The sequence below is a fragment of the Balaenoptera borealis genome, assembly GCF_965194805.1.
Source record: "Balaenoptera borealis genome assembly, chromosome: 14".
NCBI classification, from domain to species: domain Eukaryota; kingdom Metazoa; phylum Chordata; class Mammalia; order Artiodactyla; family Balaenopteridae; genus Balaenoptera; species Balaenoptera borealis.
In genome coordinates, this window is record NC_138875.1 from 2,176,587 (window position 1) to 2,199,722 (window position 23,136).

General features: G+C 52.6%; 2 protein-coding genes across 22 annotated transcripts in view; one reads left to right on the forward strand and one right to left on the reverse strand.

Annotated features, from left to right (window-relative positions):
• The window catches only part of MBP (myelin basic protein), a 117,327-nt gene extending 112,336 nt beyond the window's left edge, over window positions 1-4,991 (forward strand). For all 6 annotated transcript variants that reach the window (XM_082355155.1, XM_082355159.1, XM_082355154.1 and 3 more), the window contains one exon: window positions 3,567-4,991. In XM_082355155.1, the coding sequence (XP_082211281.1) occupies window positions 3,567-3,611 (45 nt within the window). In that variant the 3' untranslated portion in view covers window positions 3,612-4,991. The remainder of the gene's footprint in view (window positions 1-3,566) is intronic.
• Window positions 4,992-10,048: 5,057 nt separating this feature from the next.
• The window catches only part of ZNF236 (zinc finger protein 236), a 104,271-nt gene continuing 91,183 nt past the window's right edge, over window positions 10,049-23,136 (reverse strand). For 13 of the 16 annotated variants that reach the window (XM_082355153.1, XM_082355149.1, XM_082355142.1 and 10 more), the window contains 5 exons: window positions 19,016-19,144; window positions 18,034-18,231; window positions 15,758-15,887; window positions 13,402-13,578; window positions 10,049-12,596 (listed from right to left, as the gene is read on the reverse strand). In XM_082355153.1, coding sequence (XP_082211279.1) covers window positions 12,472-12,596; window positions 13,402-13,578; window positions 15,758-15,887; window positions 18,034-18,231; window positions 19,016-19,144 — 759 coding nt within the window. In that variant the 3' untranslated portion in view covers window positions 10,049-12,471. Of the gene's footprint in view, window positions 12,597-13,401; window positions 13,579-15,757; window positions 15,888-18,033; window positions 18,232-19,015; window positions 19,401-23,136 lie in introns of those variants that run through there. The other 3 variants (XR_014234363.1, XM_082355139.1, XM_082355144.1) reach the window with 3 other exon arrangements.

Sequence of the window (23,136 nt, forward strand, 5' to 3'; positions counted from 1 at the left end):
TGGGATGACCCCGTGGAGCCACGGCGAGCCTACCGTGCCGCTGGGGCCGTGTCCACACAGATTTGAAGCTCCAGGAGGGCACCTGCCATCCCTGGCACAGAACCGTGTTCACAGGGCAGCTGGGCAGGGACAAACATCACCGTGTTCGGGTCCCGTGTTTTCTCGTCAGAGTAACAGCCCAGCCGCCACTTCCGCTGACTCTTCATCCAAACAGGCCATCACTTCCCTGCCGACATCCAACTACGACCAAAGCCCTGACCGCTAAGAGGGTCCAGTCAACTCCTCTTCCAGCTGGAAGAAACGTCATACGGAAGACGGACGCCAGTGAGGAAAAGGCAGAGCCCATCTGTTATGACAGGCGCGGCGTTGTAAGCACATGACACCCACGATGCGCTCAGCACCGCCGGATGCTCGCTGCGGGTAAAGGAAAGCCGTGATCCGGCCGCAGGAGGGGAGCCAGATGCTCGGTCCCCGGACTTGGACCGTCCTGCGTCCTCGAGCATCACGGTGTCAGCATCGCAGGCAAACGCAGCCCGATTCTCACCCCCTGTGGCGGCTCCCTCCCCGCGTGTCCTCAGTCCGGCGGCCACCTGGGGGAGGCGGGAGTTTCCTCGGACTCCTGTCCCAGGTGTTCATGAGCTCGGATGAGAATGGGAGCGTCTCCTGGGGAACACCTGCTGGGGTCACATCAGGTCACAACGTGATTTAACATGAGAAGGTCCCGCGGTACGTGGCGTGGTCGTGTCACCAGGAGATCTGACAGCCCCGTGTGCCCCCGTCTCAAGGGCTCAGTCACCACCAGCAAAGCACAACGGCTCCTCAACCTGAATCACCTCTGACCTCTGACCTGCAGAAGTGGGCTTCCAACTTGGTTCATTAAAACGTCGAGATTCTACAATTTATGGTGGAAAGATTTGGTCAGGAACCCAAAGACTCATTGATTGGTCACCTAATCTTTAATTCAATATCGAGTCCCATGTGTGGTGTATCTGGTGGTCGGGAGATACACACGGCACAGATGGACCCCATGACCCAGATTCTGGAAGATGCTGGACACTTGTGGGTGATGTGAAGCAGGACTCAGCTTTGAGGAGCCTTAGTCTCCTCAAGAAAAACCTTAAATACGTGAAGTGAGTGGTGAGTAAACCATGGCTAAGTTGGTTAATGTCAGATAAAATGCAGGGACTTCCCTGGTGGCGCAGTGGTTAAGAATCCGCCTGCCAAGGCAGGGGACACGGATTCGATTCCCGGTCCGGGAAGATCCCACATGCCATGGAGCAACTAAGCCCGTGCGCCACAACTACTAAGCCTGTGTTCTAGAGCCCACGAGCCACAACTACTGAAGCCCTCACGCCTAGAGCCCGTGCTCCGCAACAAGAGAAGCCACCGCAGCGAGAAGCCCGCGCACCACAACGAAGAGTAGCCCCCGCTCACCGCAACTAGAGAAAGCCCGCGGAGCAATGAAGACCCAACGCAGCCAAAAAACACAAACACAAAAACAAACAAACAAACAAAAAAACCATAGGCAGGACCCACTCTTCAAAATGTCAATTCTGAGGCAAATCTGATAAGGAAATAAATTCTACCTCAAACGTCCAAGCAACAGAGACCATCACGATATACGTGTCTCGATTCTGAAACGTAGCAGCGAGATGGCAAGGATGCAGACCCCGGAGGAGCTCTGGGTCTAAACCCGGAACTGCAGGATTTCCACCAGTGACCCAAGCCTGGCCGGGAGGTTGCCTGCAATGCCCAGACCATGTCTGGGTCCCCCCAGTCTTCTGAACAAGAATGTCCCAGGGCTGAACCCAGACGTCTGCAGTTAGGACGATTTCCCTCCTCATCAGGGGTTCTAACGCCTTTGGCTGGCTGACTTTGGGGAAATCATGCAACCTCTCTGAGCTTCGGCTCCTTCGACCAGGCAAGGGGGATGCTAACGCCGCCTTCCTCCAGGCTGGCTTGCTTGTTCACAAGAGGAAGCAGATGTCACGGATTTAGCTCGCGGGAGACGCTCAATAAATTGTAGGCACAATGATAGAAAATAAAACCCCCAAATTTGCCATTTTTCATTTCACAAGGAGCCCTGAGGACATTCAGTGGCGTCTCCCGTGAACTGTCTGGCCAAGGGTGTGGGGAACTGAATCCGTCTCAGCACAGGTGTACTTTGTCAGATGGGGCCGTGGTTCTGCTCCTGCGCAGGAATAATTCACACTTTCGAGGGAGCCCTAACAGGTTAATCTGTGGGAAATTCAGGGCAAGGTGGGCCAGGGCAGACTGGATCAGGGCTTCTCTGGCAGCGGCTCTGAGGACCGAGCACGCAAAGCTGAGCCGGGCTCACACGGGACCGCACCCGAGTCCCTGCTGAGGAGGGTGGCCCTGAGGCAGAGGTGACAAAGCCCCTTCCCTGGGAGGGAGCGTCTCTGGGTGATTCCTCATACCTTCAGAGGCTAGAATTCCACAAACCTTCTCGCTTGTGAAAATAAAATTCCTCCGGTGAGTTGTTCAGCAACATAGGGATGTTTCTGGAAAAAGCAAAACCCCAAGAAATCAGAACTACCATCTCTCTGGCTGACTGCGTTAATTATAAGGATCTGGGGCCCTCGTGCTTCCGTCACCTTATTTCTGGTAACGTGAGGGACGGAGGCGTGGACGAGGTCAGGTCAATCGGTGCCCGTCTGTCATCTGGTCAACAGGGTATTTCATGTCTATCTTGCTCTCTGGGGGCTCACAGTCTCAAGGGAATCTTTGAGAGATCAATTTTTCATCCATAACCTAAGAGAAAAGGGAAATCCAAAGAGACTAAAATTTGAATGAAAATTCAAAGGCAAAAAAAAAAAAAAAGCGCCCTTTTCCGAGTTAATCTAAGTGACATCTGGGGTGACAAGTGCCACCTTCTCAGAGCCGATGCCCGGCCACGCTCCCTGGACGCAGTTGTCCCCGCCCAGCCGTCTCCACCTCCACGACTGCCAACTCTTGTTTTTTTTTTTTTTATTGCAAATTGTATTTGTCCAGAAAACATGTCAATTCACATGTTTTAAGACCCTGAGGTCGGAGTTAGTGGCCGGCCCCTCCGGGAGGCTGGGTTTCTTGGTGACGCAGAAGAGGGCTCATGGGAGGGGACTGTCCCTGGGGAGACCAGCTGAGCAGCGGCCCCTCCCTGGCGGCTCAAGCGAGCGTGCGCCCGTCACGGCAGCACCTCGGCTCCCACAGAGGGGCTTGTCCCTGTCGCCGTTCACGGGCCGCTGCCCTCGGTCCCCGGGATCGCAGCCGAGGAAACGAGCTCCTTCGGAACCTGGGACTATATCAGCTGAGATTTTCACGCCCAGAAAATGCAACGTTCTCAGACGAGACCCCAACTCTCTGCGTCCTATTTGCCCTGTGGCACTCGGAGGTCCGACGGGCTAAAGGATGCTGGAGGCATGGGGTCAAAGACTTGCCCCGTGCGACATCATCTCCAGAAACAGACCCAGAGGAAAGAGGCCCCGTGGCTGGCGACCCGGTGACCGCAAGGAAGCGGGGCGGCCGGGCGGCGCCGGCCCTCCTAACCCTCTGTTTCCTTTTCTCAGGGAGGACGAGACGGCCGTTCGGGGTCCCCAATGGCGAGACGCTGAAGCCCTGCCCCGTGTCCCGGAATCCCGTCCGTCCCCAGCTTCTTAACACAACTGCCTGGAAGTTAACCGCGAGCCGCAGATCCCGAGCGTAGCCACTGCCCCCTAACCCTGGCGACAGCGCACAGCAGGCCCCGCGCGCGGCCCGCCGGCTTCTGGCCGGCCGCCCCGCTGTCCCCTCGCCCTTGGAGATCAGTGACGTCCCCCGAGCGCCGGGGCCGGCGACCCTACCCCGTCGCCGCCCCCCGTCCCGCGATGGCCCGGGGCGCGGCCCTGGGGACCACCGCGCGGGGCGCGCAGACCGTGCGGCTCCGAGCTTCCTTTGGTTTCTTTCCCGGCCTCCGCTGCTCGCCCCCCGAAGCCCTTCCCCTTCTAACCGATCGGCTGGGCGCGGAGCGGCTTGGCGGCGGGCGCTTTGGTACGTGACAGGCGGGCGGGCAGCGGGGACTGTCCCGCGTGGTGGCCGCGGCTCACACACCCGGATGAGCCGGATCGGCGCGGGCGGAGAGGGCGCGCGGGGGCAGAGTCGGGCCGGGCTCTTCTGGGAAACCGGGCGGCGACGGCACAGGCTCGGCGGGCAGCAGAGCGGCCTCGCCACGACCTGTTTCCACCCGAGCCCGGCGGCCGGCCGGGAGGTGGCGCAGCTCGGAGCGGTGGCAGGAGTTTCCGGGGAGCCTCGCGGTGGCAGGCTGGTCACCGTGAGCGCGAAGGTGACAGGTGGCTTAGCTCAGCACGGCGGTACACACGGCAAACACTAACCCCCCCCACCCCACCCCCGGCGGAAACGTAACCGTCCCGCCCGCTTCCTCCCGGAAACCCACTGACGACGAGTACGCTGGCCTTTCCGGAATCGCCGGCCGAGCACGTGGGGATGGGCAGAGGTCCTCCAATCCCGCTCTTTCCTAACGCGAGCTGACATCTCCTGCGCTCCCCCCGCCCCCCGTAACCTACTGATTCCCGCCTTTTGAGTTCAGCATCTCTCCCACAAGCCCTCCAAGGAGCCCCGCACACTGGCGTCAGCCCCCCTAGGACGGAGATGAGGACTAGTCAACGTAACGCCCAAACGCGATTCTTTAATCCGCTTCTAATTCTGAATGTTTCGTGTGGGTTTAATATAATGTCTATTAATATATAGCCTCAATGATGAGAGGATAAGAAAAAAAAGAAAGAAAGAAAATTTCCGAAACAAAACCTCCAAACTGCTCGACACACACACACACACACACACACACACACACACACACACACACTGCATCTTTGAGCTGTTGACTGAGTGACCTCCATTCGTGGCTACACCCAACAGCAAGAGCTGTGACCCCGGGTCTCGTGGAAAGTAAGCACTGTTCTTGAACATTGAAATAAAATAATACACTTTCAATGATACTTGCATGGCCGTCTTCTTTGGCTTTTATTCTGGTCTGTGGAATGCGAGCCCACGTAGAGCAAAACTCAGAGCTGATGGGAGTAGGCGTCTTACTGTCACAGGACAGAGCTGCCTCTCGGCACCTGTTTGAGGAGGTGAGTTACCATCAGATGGTTTGTGTATCAATAAGAGAAAGTGGAGTAGAGGCCGCTGTTAGGGCACTGAGTCTCTGACTCACAAGGAAAATAATTTTTAATTTACCTTTAAACAATCCTTTAGAGTATATTTACATTTCACTATCTTACCAGCATACCAGTCCCCGTTAACTTGAACTGAAGAATCTTTGAAAAATGACTTTTTGCCACGCAGAGACGATGACAAAGATTAAGTGATACTGGAAATTTTATGTATAGTTGCTTTTGGTTACAAGAATCATCTTTCAAAAAGGTAAATGGAAATCTTTTGTTTTGCTTTTAACAAACCACTGGTTCCCTTCCGTCTCAGGAGCAGCCCTGAGAAACTCACAAATCCCAGCAAGGGAAGCGCCCTCCCCGTCGATTGTGGGGTGACACCGGCCATCCTCGGGGAGCACCCAGGCTCAAGCGTGCCACGCACTTCCAATCCGACAATAAAAGCCGCGCCCCCCCCCCCCCCCCCGCCCGGTAGCCTGAGGCCCCATCCACGGGGTAGATAGACTCCAAGCCATGCCAACCCCCAAACCCCTTCAGACCGAGGAATTTGGAAAAGCATGCAAAGACATCACATCTTTTCAATTCTGCTCTTCCAGTTGGCAAGTCTATTTTAGTGTTACATATATAGAAAATGCATTAAATGGTAAACCAAGGGGTGTCCTAGAATAACACAGCGTTTACCATGATAATGTGATACTAAAATAAAACGATGCAAAATAGGAAATGAACCACGGAAGGGGTGTTCTCACTGAGCATTTATCCAAACCGGTCTGCATTACCCCCCCCTCAAGTTGAAGGAAATTAGTTTACCAGGCGGAGCTCCAAGAGAAGGGGGTGCTGGAACCCCAGCCGGGACACTCTTCCTCATCTCACTGTGCTCACCCCGAGGACCATCGCTCGCAGGGTCTAGAGGTATCGGGAGGGTCTACTGAACCAAGAAAGGCTCTTCCCACCAGGACAGGAAACCACAGTGATCACGCTTTCCAAGATATCGTATCAATCTGCACAGCCGCCTCCATGCCACTCAGTCCAGACCGAGAACCGTATGTGGCCTGCTGTCCATCCGGGCGGAGGATGGTCCGAGGAGCTGGTCCAGGGTGCCCAGCCCGGCGGGAACAACCTCTGGAGGGAGGGTCGAGGTCGGGAGCAGGTCAGAGGTCAGCGGAGAGGATGTCGGCTCAATCCATGGGGCTGGCTTTATAACTCGGGTGCAGGCTGTAAATTGGAATTGGGATTTTGGGAGGAAAGAGAACTGGGGCCTGAGGAAAACACTGAAATAGGGAAAGAAAAGCCTTCTTGTAGCAACTGAAAACGAGAGAGCCAAGCCTTTAATTAAGTCTATTAGGGCTGTCGTAACACTATACCACCGGCTGGGGGGCTGAAACAATAGATATTTTCTTTGCTCGGGGTTCTGGAGGCTGGAAGCCCACGGCCAAGGTGCTGGCAGGGGGATTCTGGGGAGGCCACGCTCCTTGGGCCACCCTCCAGATGCCGCCTGCCTGCTGGGTCCCCGCGGCCTCTCCTCTGGGCACGTGACACACTGCTGGTGTCTCTCCTTACGAGGGCACCAGTCCTCACCCTCATGACCGCCCTTAAACCCCAATTAGCTCCTAGGAGTCCTGTCGCGTTGGGAGTGAAGGCTCCAACAGATGGATTTGTGTAGGAAGGGACACCAGTCAATCCACAGCAGGTGTGTGTTTCTCGTGCAGTGACAAATATGTCCTAGACCCCCACGTGGCAAGAGTTTTAATTAAACCACAGGACTCTGCAGTGAGTATGCTTCCTTCTTTCCCCCAAAACGTAACACGAAGTGAAGCATCTCAGTGCATTTTCTGTGGCGATTTTTCTCTTGTAAATAGCAAATAGTCAGGGAATCCTAAGCAAAGCGGCGTAAGGAGGAGGTGAGCAATCACAGCCCGGTGAAGCCGAGGGACGGGTAACCACTGCGGGGTGTTCACTCCAGTGCACGACCCTGGAGCAACGTCCTTTGACGGCATTTGCCCTGGAAGCAGAATCAACCACCTAACTTTCGAGAAACATGCTGATTTCAGTCGGGCTCTTGCTTGCCTCCCAGACAATCTTGACTTTGTCCCCAGGGGGAAGGGTGACAGGTCCTCCTCTCACAGCCTCTTCTCAGCTCGACTTCCCCCCCCCACCGTGAAAGAACCACCGGAAGGCACGGCAGGGCGGGGCCAGGGCGGGGGCGGCTGCTGAACCGGCTCCCAGACGCCAGGGTAACGGGAGCCACGGGGACATGGGGAGGGGCGTCCCAGGTGAAGAGGGTGGAGGTGCCGGCACGACCCTGCGCCGGGTCTGCTGCGTAAAGATCTTATCCTTCCCACGTTCGGCAGCACTGGAAAGGGGTCTTTGGCGAAGAGTATATGAAGGTTTCTTTGTGCCACTCTCGCAACTTTTCTGTAAATCTGAAACTGCTTCGAAGAGTTTACACAAGAAGGATAAAGATTTCGGACTACTAAACCTGAGAAAGAGAATTCAGAGAGAACCTAGAAAACTGCGTGGTGACGAGGGGGCAGAGGGCCAGCTGCTGTCCGCCTCTGGCCGAGAAAACATCAAGATGAGCTACTTCGCGTTAACCCGTAAGAACTTCTTCCCCTGAAGCCAGTTAGCAGGGTGACCTGCAATTTCTCTGTTCTGATACTGAACTAGTGGCACAGAACCATCTCTTCTGGTCGGTCAAGAATTTAAAAATCAGGGAAGCCCCTGCTTACTGGCAGAAAGGAGACGGTGGGGCCGTGTGCTGCCCCGTTTTCTACTTCTTCCTTAGAGAGCAGAGGGGTTTAGCACTTTAAAGGCGCTGTGTGACAGTAACGCATCCTCAGTGACAGGGACAACACTGTGGATGATGCAGAATAAATTAATCATTGACACGTGTAAGAAAAATTTTCCATTCATAGAGTACGCTGAGCCGGGAACACACTGCCAACTGCGAAACGTGGGAAGTTCTCCCCACCTGCCGGCTTAGAAGAAGACCCGCCGGCTTCCCGGGCGCCGGCAGGAGACCGAGGCTCCCGGGCCAGAGAGCAGGGGTTGGCAACTCACAGCAGGAGGAGGCACCAGAGTTCCGGCGTCTGTGTGGACACCCCAGGCCCCGACCTCCACACGCAGCCCAAAGCGGGCCAGGTGATGCCTGCATGCAGGGTGTCGTGTCCTGGGAGAGGAAGCAGGGCTTTGGGAACCCGAGTCTCCAATAAACACACAGCAAGCCGGCCTGACCTTTGCCTCGGTGAGACATACCTTGATTACACGGGTCAGTAAGAAAAGCATCGTTTGGCTCTGGAGGAAGACGTCCTCTCTCCCGAGGTCGTATTCTCTTCAAACTGCCTTGAAGAGATCGTGGGGCAGAAGTGGCCAGTGCTTTACCCCTAAGACTTGCAGAAATGAGACAGACCCCTGGAGAACTACCTCCCGATACACCACAGCACACTGGCTAAGAATAGGTCCTCGAGCTGGGACGGAAGACATCTAATCAACTAATTTTACAGACCAGAGAAGTGAACCGAGCTGCCCAAAGACAGGCGGCCCGTCAGCGCCCTGGCTGATCTGACCTGAGGCCCCAAGGCCTGACTCCCCAGCTCTGCCCAAGCCCAAGACGCACCGTAAACTCATGCCCTTGACTGTGTTTAAATATCAGCAGCAATCTTACACCACCAAAAAGCCACGCATTCTGGAAAAACTCGGCTGGGCCATTTTAAATAGTTGCAATCCACAGCAGAGGAAACAAATGGGCCACAATCTGATCATTTCTGAAAGAACAGCCTCCTTCCCCCCACCTGCCGTATTCTAAATATTAATAGAGCAATATTCTTCCTACAAACAAGCAATAAGAACTGCAAACTTCTTACCATTCTCTGAGCAAAGCCCAGGAAAAAATAAAAATCACCTTAGCTATTTCATATTTAGATAAATCTGAGTGAGGATCTTTTAATGTTAAAAATGTGCATCTTCATGAGTTATCAATATTCTTCTGCAAAGAGGAAACTCCGTGGGAAGAACAAAAACCCACCTCCTTTTCCGAGTTCCGCCCCTGTACTAATGCACGCAGCACCTCTTACGCATAAATACTGGTGTTCTTGTAAAACTCAAGCTCACAAACGGCAATGGGCAGGAATTACAGAATACTGTTCTGGAGAAACACTCGCTAGTTCAATGCTGACACTGGATGAGATGGAAACTTGACGGAAGGATGGGAACTACTCACTTGAGGACCGATTCTCCTCGTTCTGTCAGTAGCGTGCTGTCAGAGGACAAGGAGACGTTTGAGGGACTTCCTGATGAACTGACAGGCTGAGCCCCATTCTTGCAGGACCCTCCAACCACACGCCTGCCTTTAAGAGGGGCAAGGAGAGCCTGGGGCAGGGTGTGGGAGTGCACATTTCTGCAAAGGTGTTTCCATTTGCACCTACCGCCGATCTTACGCAGACTCGGCCACTTGTGCAGCTCCCTCCTGCTCCCCAGCGCCCTGAGAGCCACATCCCAGTTTCCAGTTCAGTATCATCGGTGGGAAGGGAACACATTCCTTCCGCTTACTTAAGAGCTTCACCGTTACTTTACCACAGAAGACAGTTAAAGACAGTCATGCCCTTTCTAAAGGCGCTTAAATGACCAGGATACCGCTGAATATGGGCAACAGTGAAAACAACAGACACTGCTACCTAACACGGACGGCCTGCCTGTCATCACACCATATCCTGATTTTTAGTTTGAAGATCTGCAAATAAACCTTGCAAGGGTAGCGTTCATCAAGTGCAGAGGTACAGGAAAATATCATTAAAGTTCTTTTCTGTAAAAACGTACCTACCTGAGCTTGAAAGGAATTCATGTGCCAAACTATTTTATATTAAATATTTTAAAAGAAAAAAAATTAATCACATTTCCTAACTTCATTTTTTATTTATTGTTATTTCCAAAGCAGATACGCTATGATGAGATATTTTAAAAAATACAATTATCTATCCTCAAAACCCTGGTTATGCAGGAGACTAGAAATCTCTTGTCAGAAGACTTTTTATCAACCAGTAAAGTATAAAGATCAACCTGTACTCCACTCCACCAAAAAGTTCAAGTGATATTATGTCTTTACAAAACCTTATTTTTCAAGGAATGTCTTGCAAAGAAGCAGCTTTTATAATTAGGAAGTAAATCAAAAGAATACATTAATGTCTTGTGTTTGCCTGATAATAAACTGAGAAAACTCACAAAACGAATTATTGATAGATTTTTTTTTTTTTTCTTTAACCAAAATAAAAGTAGGCTTTAGATTCACCTGGTAAGGCCTTACTTGGGCAGTGCACCAATACAATTCACTGAACTATGCTTTCTATACAATTAGGAATTAAACAAACCCCTTTTAGAGACTGACCTGAGATGACATTTAATGCTGAAACCAAAATAAATAACCTAGCAAGAACAAAATTTTTAAGATTTCAATCATTTCAACTTTGGAGATATTTGTTCACCAAAATTAATCAACATTTCTAAAATAGTTTAATACAAAATTATAAAAGAAAAGTGCATTAAAAGCAGAACCTTTAAACTCTGGCGCAATTACAATTATTCTGAATAACAGACTGCAGCCAGGTATACACACTGACATCCAAGAAAAACCTCAGGATATACAAGTCCAGCATCACAAGAATAAGTCAAATAAGGCTTTTTTTTTTTTTTTCCTCCCTTAAAAAAATATACAATACATAAAGCAGTTTGAAAAAAAAAAAGTAATATTATTTAACAGTTTTCTGACTTAAATATTTTCACATAACAAAAGGTTTTATATCACTATCAATATTACTTATATACATATGCCAGAAGCGTGAACAACAACAAAAAATCAAAAGATGCCCCTTCAAAAAATAACAGTGAAATGTCTCTTTCTTCAGGAATCTGAAATGAGCTCCTCTCTTAATATACAAAGTCCACACAATATTTATATAATAAAACTGCTCTCTTCTGAAACCAGCGAGGCAATGAGAGAGAAAATAAAGGCGATTATTTTTCAGGAAAAACAAAAACAAAAAACCAACCCCAGCTTTATGTCACAATGACAAGGATATCCATTTATTAATAAAACGAATACAATACTGATCTGAAGTGCTCGTTGGGAGGTAAAAACTCTGTTGCTCTCTCTGTAACTGGGACTAGTGCTTATTTACAAAATATACTGTTCGGCCACACAGAGGCCCATATATCTGTATATGTACATATGTATTTATATATAGAACATATAAATAATTTCAAAGGAGAGATTCACATGAAGTAAAGAAGTTTCCATCTTTGGAATGCTGTGGGAACGACACACACTCTGCCCCAGGGCGGGGAAGGATTTGGTTTGGGACATGTTCAACGTGGCACCATTGATGATACTAAAGAATTCCCTGAAATAAAAAATACACCTGCTTATGCACGAAGAGAAAACCATGGGGCTCGTACAGGTTCTTACCCTCAAAGTACAAATACGCTCTTAATTACTGAGGCGGACAGGGCTGCAGTCCCTTTGTTCCCAGGAGACCATTCTGTGATTTCTGACCTGCAGCGCATGGCTTGTGCTTTCTGTGGTAGCCGACCCGTGTACCCGAGTTATCAGCTCGGGCAGCGCGAGTGGCATCAGCCCGCGCGGACAGCTGGATCCTCACCTGTGTGTCAGGCTTGCTCTACTCCCCGGGTGTACGCCCCCGACGCTGCATTCCTGTCACTAATGATTAGATATTTGTAATGGAGAGAGAACTGGTCCAGCCATCTCTCAAGGTACTAGTTATATTAACTTATGGTAGACTAAAAGTTAGAGTCAATTTCTACTAATTTCAAAATTCACAGAGAAGAAGATGGCAAAAACTTCCCTGCGTGTTGTAACATTTTTTCCGAACTTCATGCACCTATCTTATGTTTGTTTCATGAGCTATGCTTCTTATAACAGAAAGCATGAAGGAAAACCTATCTGGGTTTTTCCACGTTAACTTGTGTCTTTGCTAATACAAAGAAATCACACTACAATGAGAGTAAGATCCAGTTAATTTCTTTTTAACTAGACGCACTGGCCACGGAGTAGGTGAGACTGCTGATGTAGTACCTGAGTTCAGTGATTTGCAGATGAACGACAGCAACGTGCTTCCATCTTTCCCAGCTTTCTTCCTGAAGTCTCTGAAAGTCAATGATTCTTTAGATAATTTTATAGCTAAAAATTTTATAGCTATTGTGGTAACATTTTTAACACTTGAGGCTTCAAAACAGAAATCCCAAGTGCTTTGTTCTTCTCCACACTTCGCTCTGGAAACGTCCTCAGGGTCGGGCTGCGTCAGAACACGTTGGCCAGGGTCTGCCACTCGCTCGCGGGTTCGGGCACCACCTCGTCCAGGTGGAGAACACGGCTCAGCACCTCCCCTCCGTGCTCCTGGGCGCCGCCGGGCTCCTGCAAGTTTCCTGCCGTGGTGATAAAGAAAGAGTCCCAGACATTCACTCGCACAAAATGATTCACATTTAAATAAGGACAACTTAAACGGAGACAAGAAATTCCTAAGTTGATTTGTTCTCCTTCCTGGTGAAAAAAGCCATCTGAGCTGCAGGTTTCATAATTCCGTCGGTGACGACAATTACTGTTACTTGAATATGAACGCACACAGCGCTTGTTCCCTGTGCTCATAAAGGCTATGTTAATATGACATCCTTGATGAGTGATTACTAATTAATACTAGTGATAACGACAGGCACAATTTTTCTAACAGAAAGTAAAGCACAAAGCACTAGCGTGTAGATGTTAGAACTTCCTCTTCCTCAAAAACTGCGCAACACGAAGGGTCCTACCCCCGTGGCTCCCGGAAAGCCCTGGGCACCACTCCCGCCACGCTCAGGCTGTCCAACTCCCCTCGTGGTCACAGCACCTAGAGCAGCAGAGTGAGCCCGAGACGCAGGCTGTAACCCTCCCTGACTTGTCGGAGACACTCCGCGGGCTGCGTTCCCTGCCCCCCGCCAAGCCCCCCGCCCCTGCCTGTCTCCCTAAAGGGCGCGGGCATTCCTGGACAACACGGGACACAAGGCGGACAGGGGACGCCCCCGCCCTGCCGGCACCAATGCCGGGGACTCAGCTCGGGGACACGGAGGCCCGACTGCGGAGCCAGAGGGCACAGACTCGCCCGGCCCGGACCCTGAGCCTGAGCCTGAGGCGGGGACGCGGGGTAAACCCCGCGGGGCGCAGCACGCCGCGCGCCGTGCGCCCAGGACACCTCACCCGCGTAGCTGTGGGCCCGCTTCATGTGCAGCTTCATGTTGCTCTTCTGCGTGAAGCCCATGACGCAGTAGTTGCACCGGTAGGGCCGCTCCCCCGTGTGCTTCTTCATGTGCACCTGCAGCGCGCTCTTCTGGTTGAAGGCCTTCTCGCAGAGGGTGCAGTGGAACGGCCGCTCCCCTGGGGACAGACAGCACGGTCAGCGTCCCTGACAGACGGCGCTCGACGAGCACACACAGCACACAGTAACTCCGGAGAAGGGAGGCGAGTTCAACAACAGGCTGAGGACGTTCCTCGCTCAGGATGCTAACCCGCAGGGTTCCAGCAAGGCCACTCCATGGGGAGCCACGAAAGACACCGTGATCAAAAGCTACGGAAAGTCCTAGAAGCACCCAGAAATAAAGGTAGAGCACATGTGGCTCAAACAAAACGTTTCTAATCCATTTTGAGCAGAAAAGCAAAAACACATTAAGGACACGGGAAGATCAAATCCAATTGACTAAAAGCATGATTTACACAGTATGTTTCAAATGGTACTGAACTGCTTTCAAGCTGATGTGGAAACTGACAAATGGAGGGAAAAGTTGCCAAGCGTGGCTTCTGCCGGGAGCCTGCCCAGGTGAGTGCCCGCCCTACGGCCACGCTGCGAGCCCGGCCCTCCCCACGCGGCGTCTCTCTCTGCTGCCACCCCCTGCGGCCCTGGCAGTCCTGCCACCCCTCGCTGTCACGCACCCACTTCCAAGTCCCAGGGACCGGGTCCCTTCCTGCCCCAGGGCCTGGCGCAGCCTTTCCCCTTGGCCTAGAAGGTTCTTTCCCACTGCTCTGCCTGGCTGCCTCTTGGGGTCATGTGCCAGCACCCCCAGGGCTGCCCCGGGAGCACCTGGTCCTCAGCCCCCAGGTGTCCCTCCACAGCCGACGACAAAGGAGGTCTTCCTGCAGCTCGCCTAGGGCAGGCAGAGTCCTAAAAATGGCCCCCCAAGGTCTCCTGCCCTGAACCCTGGGGCTGGGACTATGATGACGTCATGCCTGAGAAAAAAGAACGGCCACAGAGGAACCAGGTCGCTAGTCAGATGACTGGGGGTGACCAAAAGGGAGATTACCCTGTGGGCCCACTATAATCACACCGCCCTTAGAAGCTGGGATTCTCTGGAGACAGAAAGGGAAGCTGAAGACATCAGGAGCCAGAGTGAGGACGGGGCACCCACGTGAGCAGGGACGTGGCCCCTGTGACAGCCACAAGGTGCCCACTTTACACACATGCCAAACCCTTCACGTGCATCTATGCTATTAAAAACGGCAAACAGTCATTTCTCTTAATTATGCTTCTGAATGAATGCATTATGAAGGAACAGCACGGATGTTTTTCACTCAAGAGCTACTTGCTGGACACCCGGTGGGCACCGGGTCTGCGCTGACAGGCAAGGGGCATCCCTGAGGACGCACGGCCCGCGGGCCGGGAAGGGCTGCTGGGCACCTGCTGACCACACAGGAGGCCCTCACGCCAGCCGGGGCACCAGCGGGGCAGGGCCTCTCGGGAGGAGGCGTCCGTGTGAAGGTGGGTCAGAGACGGCCGGCAAAGGGACAGAAGGGCTGGGAAGACGATGACCCGCCAGGGAGCACCGGGAAAAGGGTGGGCGCCAGACAGAGAGCTGGATGGGGGGAGAGACCTGCCCGTGGCCAGGGGACCTCGGGGGCTCAGGGAGGCCTGGCGGGCTCTGCCGGGGGTGCTCAGGAGGAAGCCTCCGAGGGCTCTGGCCCGGCTGCAGGGTGAACAGAGGCCTGGAGGGGCGCAGGGAAGCCCAGCGAGGGTGGGAGGCCGAGCCCGTGGTCCCAAGGAGACGGAGGGGCAGAGGGAGGAGGAAGCCCGGGGGCCGCGGGGGACCCCGAGGCGGGGCGCGGGTGCCACGGTCCCCGCGGGAGCAGCCGAGGCCACGAGAGGCGGTGCGCGCACGTCAGAGGGCACAGAGGCGGGCTGTCCGAGGCGGGCCAGGAGGCAGAGAGGGGCGGGGCCTGCCCCTTCGTGTTGTCGTCTTCCCTAAGGCGAACTTGACAGACAGGCGGTGACAGAAAAGCCAGGAGAGAAGGCTCTGAAGATATGCGAGGGAGACGGGCCGGGAAGGTGCGCTGGCCCGAGAGCCTCTCTTTCCTGCGCTCGCCACGCCAACACAACAGCTTGTGCCTGAAGAAGTTGGCTGCGTGATAAACTGACGCATGATTAGGAAAAAACTGAACAAGCAGCCCCTGCTTCACAAGTAACGTGCCGCGTCATAAATGAATATCTACGCACTGCATCTCATCGTCTCACCAACCAGCGGCTTGCGGCAAAGATCGCTAAACCGGGGTCCCGCTGCGTGGTCACCTGTGTGGATGCGGCTGTGTCGCTCCAGCTGGCTTGGTTTGGCAAAGGCCTTCTCACAAGTGTCACATCTGAACACCCTCGGCTTCTGAGAGCTCAAGGAAGGACCGGCTTGATGTGTCTGCATGTGCTCCTGGTAAAGACAAACACACACGTGAAGAATACTGAAGATCATGACAGAACCGTACAGACTGGAAACAGGAGAGGGAAAACCAGTGCAGAAAGGCCCGTCAGTGGGAGGAGGACCACAGGCTCGCCTCCAATCAGGACCCTCGTGGGCGTTCCCGGAGCAGAGTCGGAGGTGGTACCCAGTGGATGGGAGGCCGGGCCTGCGGCTTGCCAGGGAGACCCAGGCTCCCCCCGAGCCCCTGGGCTGCATCTGGGCGGGGCGGTGTCTCGGCCTCCCTCCCTGTCGGCCACCATGACACTTGTTAGAGGACCGGGTGGGTATTCTGCAGGATGTCCCTCAACTGAGAGGTGTCTGACGCTTTCCTCATCACCAGACCAGGGCCGTGGGCCGCGGGCCACGGGGAGTACCGTGCCGTTTCCATCCCACAATACCATCACTGCTGGCACCGACTCTGATCACGCAGCTAGCGTCTGTCAGGTTCCTCCAGGGAGGGGCGGCCATCTTTACCCCCTCCCATCACGTGCCCTTGCCGCCGCTCGCCCCTAAGGAGCGGGGCCGTCCCCTCTTGGGGGCAGCGTCCACAGGGGCTACTCGGGATTCTTCCGCACGGCAGACCAGCGTGCTCCGTCGGTCACGCTCCCACCAGTAACGACCCGTGGAGGTTTCGCACTGTGGGCTATAATCCAAGTCTGCTTTGTTTTCGCGCCCCGGCTGTTCCGGCTTTGGCCCCTAGGAACTCTTTCAGTTGCCCCCGTGTCCCCCTGACACGATCCCGTCATATACTGCGTGTGGGTGTGATGGGGACTTCCTTATTTTCTGGCACAATGTAATTTTTAAAAAATTCCAGATTTCTGAAGGTCATCAAGAGAAAGTAACTTATAGGTATTAAAATGCCAGATTTAGTATTTCAAACTGTATAACACACCACTTTAGATGTTTATGGAAAAGTTACGTCATATATAGTATAACATATATGATTTTAAACATCTTAAATTTTCTTTAACCATTTTTATTCTTTTCCCTCTTTAAAAGGATTTATTCTCTATCAGGTTGTAACATTAGTATAGTTATAATTTCTGTACTGTCTACTAAGAGCTAAGTGCAGTGCTTAAGTACTTTATATTCCTTAAAATAACCATAAAATGTTAAGTATTAACATCCTTATTTTATAAAGTAGGAAACTGAAGCTGTAGATGTTACATGACCTGACCAGGAGCACAGAGGTTCTAAGCGACAGAGTCAAATTCACACAGAGGTCGGACGGGGTTGGGAGTCCCTCAGTCATAAGTAGCACTCGCCAACCTCGCCAACCTCGGGCTGCAGCCTCTGCAAGAAGACTCCAATTGACAGTCAGTGTTTTGCTTTTAAAAACGAACACGGAGTCCTCTTTTCAGAACACATTAATACTGGGGTTTCTCATCTCAGAAAACAGTAGAAAAAGAGGTGAGAGGTGCAGGCAGATGTAGGCCTAGAGAACAGAAACTCAGTTTACTGACTGCCTGCCTCCTCTAAAGGCCCTGAAAAAGCAAGTGCGGGATTCACTGTGCAATCAGGCGTCACAGGATTCTCATGCTTTTGGTAACTAAGCAGCAGCAGAGGAGGGGTTCTGGCCCAGAAGTCACAGGCCGGGACACTCCCCCTGACCAGTGGTCCTGGAAGTTACATCACAGTACCCTTCCTCATTCCTTCCTCTACCGTGTGGACGTCCCAGAGTGGGACCCTCAGGTTGCCTCCAATGACTGGCAGCTACGAACAACGCTGACCTAACCCTGAGCTTGGGCGGGCATATATGCCTTTGTGCCGGCTCTCGCGGTGGGAGCCGCTATCGCTTGGTTAGGTATCGCCTAATTCCCCTGTAGGACGCCAGACCAATTCTGCAGCCTTGCCAGCCATCACGGAAGTTCCTGCTTCCGCAGAGCCCTGCTCATAGGTGCCGACAGAGCTCTCATACGTGTCCCCGCGATGGGAGAAACGGCATCTCAAGGTGATCTGTAAATATGTTCACCTCCACGGGCCTTTCCTCGAAAAGAGATGGGAACCGTGTCGCTCACTAGGAAGAGTCCTGACCCCACTGAGTCCTAAGCCCGTGCAGCGCCTCTGACCTTAAGCGAAGAGCAGCGACGCTGGCGGGAGGGCGGCGGCGGCGTACCTTGAGGTGCGTGGCGCGCTTGAAGGCCTTCCTGCACACGGGGCAGACGTGGATGCGCTCCCGGCCGTGCAGCTCCTTGCTGTGGTGCAGCAGCAGGGCGGCCGAGGCGAAGGTGCGGCCACACTCCAGGCACTGGTGCAGCCGGCCCTCCTTCTCGGGCTGCCCACCCTGGACCAGGTTAGGAGACACGTCCGTCACCTGGAGCGGGTCAGAAATCCCGGCTTGACGGGACCGGCGCGAGGGGAACAGGCACCCCGCCCCGAACCCAGCCCCCGAGCTCGGCTGTCATCTGTGGGAGGCGGCCGGCCTCTCGGCCTCCCGCGGGAGCCGCTGCACCGGGCGGCTCAGGCGCGCCTCAAGCACACGGCCCGGGCAGGTTCCAGGCTGGGAGCCCAGCCGCAGACCCGGCCGCCAGGTCACTGCCGTGGCCACTGTGGGCGAGGTCCTCACCCCGCATCTTCACTGCTCTGAAAGCTTCCAGGAGTTTTTAGGCCTTTGTATGTGGAACTCTATCATTTACTAAGTGTTCTGTCCACCCTCACCCCCGCTGCCAAACTGTGTTTAAGAAAAAGGACTAGTCAAAGGACAAATAGGTCACGTACACACACGTGAATGTGTATACTATGAAACAGTATAGCAAGACTTGAAAGAATCAGCAAAGGTATTACAGGAAATCCTACAAAAAGAACAAAGGCAAGTAAGTGGCCACGTGCAATCTGATCAGTGGGCAAATAAAGAAGATAGTGATAAATTTAGAACTAGATTTCCGCATTATTGGAAAATCATGGAACAAACGAGAGCCAGTGTTAGCCCCCCACCCCCGGGTCCTCCCTGCTCAGCACCTGTCTCCCTCGGGAGACACACCTCCTCAGGCTGGCCCCAAGCCCGGCCACGCAGGACTCCCTAGGACCCCCCACCCATCCCTTCTGAAGCTACGTTTTTTGAAAACCATGAGAGATTGTGGGTAAAACGTGTGCAGTACCTGATAGGTGATTTCTTCACAGGCTGCCGACGGCTGTGGAGTGGGGCTCACCAGAATGACCTGGGGCGAGCCCGCACCCCCAGGGCCCGAGAGAGCGGGGTCCGTGAGCAAGGCTGGGAACTGCTGACCCTGGCAGAGGTGATTACTGCTTTAGAAGTTGTAACATGATCAAATCCAGTCGTAATTTAAAAGATCTCTTATGGTGCAGTAACTTCGGAAAACAAGCTGGCTGGTCCTCAAACGCTAACCACAGAATCACCATATGACTCAGCAATTCCGCTCAGAGAAACGAAAACCTACATCCACTTGAAACCTTGTACAGGAATGTCCACAGCAGCACTATTCACAACAGCCCAAACGGGCAGAGAACCCCGATATCCATGAACTGATGAACGGACAGACAAAATGTGGTACAGCTATACAGTGGAAGCGTATTCATCAGTAAAACAGAATGAGGACGACACGGCTACAGTGTGTGCAAGCCAGTGCAGGAGGCCAGTCGCAAGGACCAGAGTCTTACGACTCCATTTATGGGAAGCGCCCAGAATAGGCAAATCTACAGACAGAGAGTGGATCAGGGGTTGCCAGGGGCTGGGGGAGACCTGCAGGGCTGGGGTGGATCTGGGGTCGAGGGAGGGACTTGGGGAGTGACTGCTAACTGCTAATGGGACAAGGGTTCTTCTCAGGTGATGAACTGTTCTAAAATTAGATATGGTGATGGTTGTACAGCTCTGCAAATATACTGAAGACCATTAAATTGCACACTTTAAATACATGGGTGAACTTTACGATATATAAATTATATCTCAGTAACCTTGTAAAAAAATATATATATAAAGAACATTTGTTTAAAAACAGACATACAGTTTTGCTATACCATACAAAACTACTTTGAGTCTTATTGCCACGCCAGCACACCTTTATCAACTGACTGTGAATCTGAGACAGAGAGAGAGAATGGATGTGGTGAGGGTGATGCAGGGGGTGAGTGCAGAGACCAGGTTCAACCTAAAGGAACCAACACTGTACTGCAAATGCTGGCTCCGTACTAAGAATACAACTTGAACTGCTACACTTGAAGCTGATTCTAAGCGTATTTCACACATCATCAAAACACTCACTCGAAACCATGAAGACTCCCCATCAATGCACAATGCTAAAGGGGTAAGGGGTCACACGACCATGAAGAACATGGCCCATGCCGTTGGGACCCTGCAGCTGAAGGTGAAGGCTGCGGCCTAATGTCCTCACGGGGCTGACACAAGCTGAGCTCCAACAGGGAAGACAAAGAGCTGAGGAGCAGGCGGGGAGATGAAAAACAGGGCAAGATGGCACTGTGAACACTCCCTCCATCAGAGAACTTCAGGTGCGCTTCTGACTGGAAAGACACTACCCAAGGCAGATGGGGAAACAAAGGCAACAGCGTAGAATATGGGGTATATGGGGCAGAAAATAAATTTACAAAGTCATCTAGAGTCTAGAAAAAAGAGAGCTTAAATTAAGATTCTTTACTTTCCACAGGCAATTTTTTAAAAAGTGAAATAATATTTTAGGTATCTCCATCCATCAGTCCAATTTTCTTACACAAACGTGGGATGGATTGAAAAGTTCCTATGTACCCTAATAAAGCATCATGTCCACTACCCCCCTTACATAGGGGAGTTAGTTGAATATTGCTACCTTCAAATAGCAGTTACTGTTGCACTTTTATGTGTCTGTGGCTGGCTTTGGCCCCTACTCTGATTAGACAGTTGGTACCCAGTACTGGTACCCAATTTTGAAAAATTAATCAAATTTGTCAATCAAAATTAATAAATTCACATTTCCTTATTTTATTAATCAAGAACAAATACAACTGCTGGCCAGAAATTCTGATACAACTGAATCAGTGCTGGCTCAATAAATTCATATATTCCCAACTAAAGCTAAGACATTTGAGACTCTTAGCTCATACAGGTTTATCAAGGGGAAATTACAATTCCTTTTTGTTTTGAAACGACAACACTGTAGAAGAGATCAGCAGTTGTCGGGGGAAGGGGAAGCAGATGTGGCTAAAAGGGCAGCCCGAGGGATCCTTGTGGGGATGGGCGTGTTCTGCGTCCTGACTCTGCCAACGACAACACCTGGAGGGTGCGGTGCCCTGGTCTTACAAGATGCTACCACTGGGGAAACTGGGTAGGGGGTCCATGGGATCTGTATCATTTCTTATCATTGCCTGAGAATCCACAATTATCTCAAAATAAAAAAGCTTAATTTAAAAAAAATCCTGAATACGATGTGATTTACTAGCTTACGGTTGGTGTTTCAAAGGCTAATATTAAGTATTCTTAATGCAAATGCCCTGATTCAAAAATCAAGTGCCTAATAAAATAAATGCTCAACAATTAGCTATACTTACAGAAATGATGACCTGAATCCGCTAAAATGGCATCATCTAGAAGTCACTTATTTTTGGTTTGCATTATTACTTGCAGTCTGTTTCTTCGCTATATTTCATTTACACTGAGGTGGAAATTGTAATAATTCTCATTCCCTAAGTGCACAAGAATTTTGTAGACCCCTGAGCACTGGCTGAGAGGAGCAGGGTTCCCCCTCAACTGCTCAGGGGGCCCAGGCTGCAGAGTCAAAATCGCCTGGGAGGGAGCGTTCTGGTCGGCCGGGACAGAAGCCCCTCATGTGGAGTGTCCCACGTGTTCCCTGGGGAAAGGGCCGGGCATGCTTGCAGGGGACCTCACAGGGCGTGAGCCCAGAGCAAGCAGAGGACACATCACTGTTCTACAAAGGGAAAGAGCGAGGACCTAGAAGAGCTAACCCATCTTCCCGCAGTCAAAACAGCCAGCACGCACCTGTGGCAGGATCAGAAGAGACCCTGCTCTGGATGCCACAGCCGTCAGCGTTTCCCTGCACAGTGAGAGCCCAGAGTGGAGACGAAGCTCCAGCCAGGAGAGCAGGTGAGCATCTACTCCGCTGCCCAGCCTGCCTCTTCACAGCCAGGGGCACGCACAGCGAGACACACGCACAGCCAGCGACACGCACAGCCAGGGACACGCACAGCGAGACACAGGCACAGCCAGCGACACGCACAGCCAGACACAGGCACAGCCAGGGGCACGCACAGCCGGGCACACGCATAGCTGGTGACATGCACAGCCAGGGACACGCACAGCCGGGCACACGCACAGCCGGCGACATGCACAGCCAGGGACACGCACAGCCGGGCACACGCACAGCCAGGGACACGCACAGCTGGGCACACGCACAGCCAGACACACGCACAGCCAGCGACACGCACAGCCAGGCACATGCACAGCCAGGGACACGCACAGCTGGGCACACGCACAGCCGGTGACATGCACAGCCAGGGACACGCACAGCCGGGTACACGCACAGCCAGGCACACGCACAGCTGGGCACACGCACAGCCGGGCACACGCACAGCCATACACACGCACAGCCAGACACAGGCACAGCCAGTGACACGCACAGCCGGGCACACGCACAGCCGGGCACACGCACAGCCAGACACACGCACAGCCGGGCACACGCACAGCCTGGGACACGCACAGCCGGGCACACGCACAGCCAGACACACGCACAGCTGGGCACACGCACAGCCAGACACACGCACAGCCAGGCACACGCACAGCCAGCGACACGCACAGCCAGGCACATGCACAGCCAGGGACACGCACAGCCGGGCACACACATAGCCGGGCACACACCCAGCCAGCGACATGCACAGCGAGACACGCACAGCCGGTGACACGCACAGCCAGGCACATGCACAGCCGGGCACACGCACAGACAGGGATCAGCAGACAGGTCCGCTGTCGAAACTCTGACAGCACTTTACTAGACGGATTCGTCACTGTAATTAATCATCCTTTCTCATGAGTTTTCTAATTAAGCTCTGAAAGGTTTTTCGGCATCTTAAGCTCAATGCGTTATCTAAAATGTACACCCTTCTATCCAGCACATCTACTGCAGGGATTCATCTAAGGACATAAGTGATAAAGAGCATACGAATTTCCACCCTACTAATAACAAAACCCTGGATGCAACGTAGTGCCCCTCAGTAAACTCATCTATAAGACGAACGGTGGTACAGTCATTACAAATGT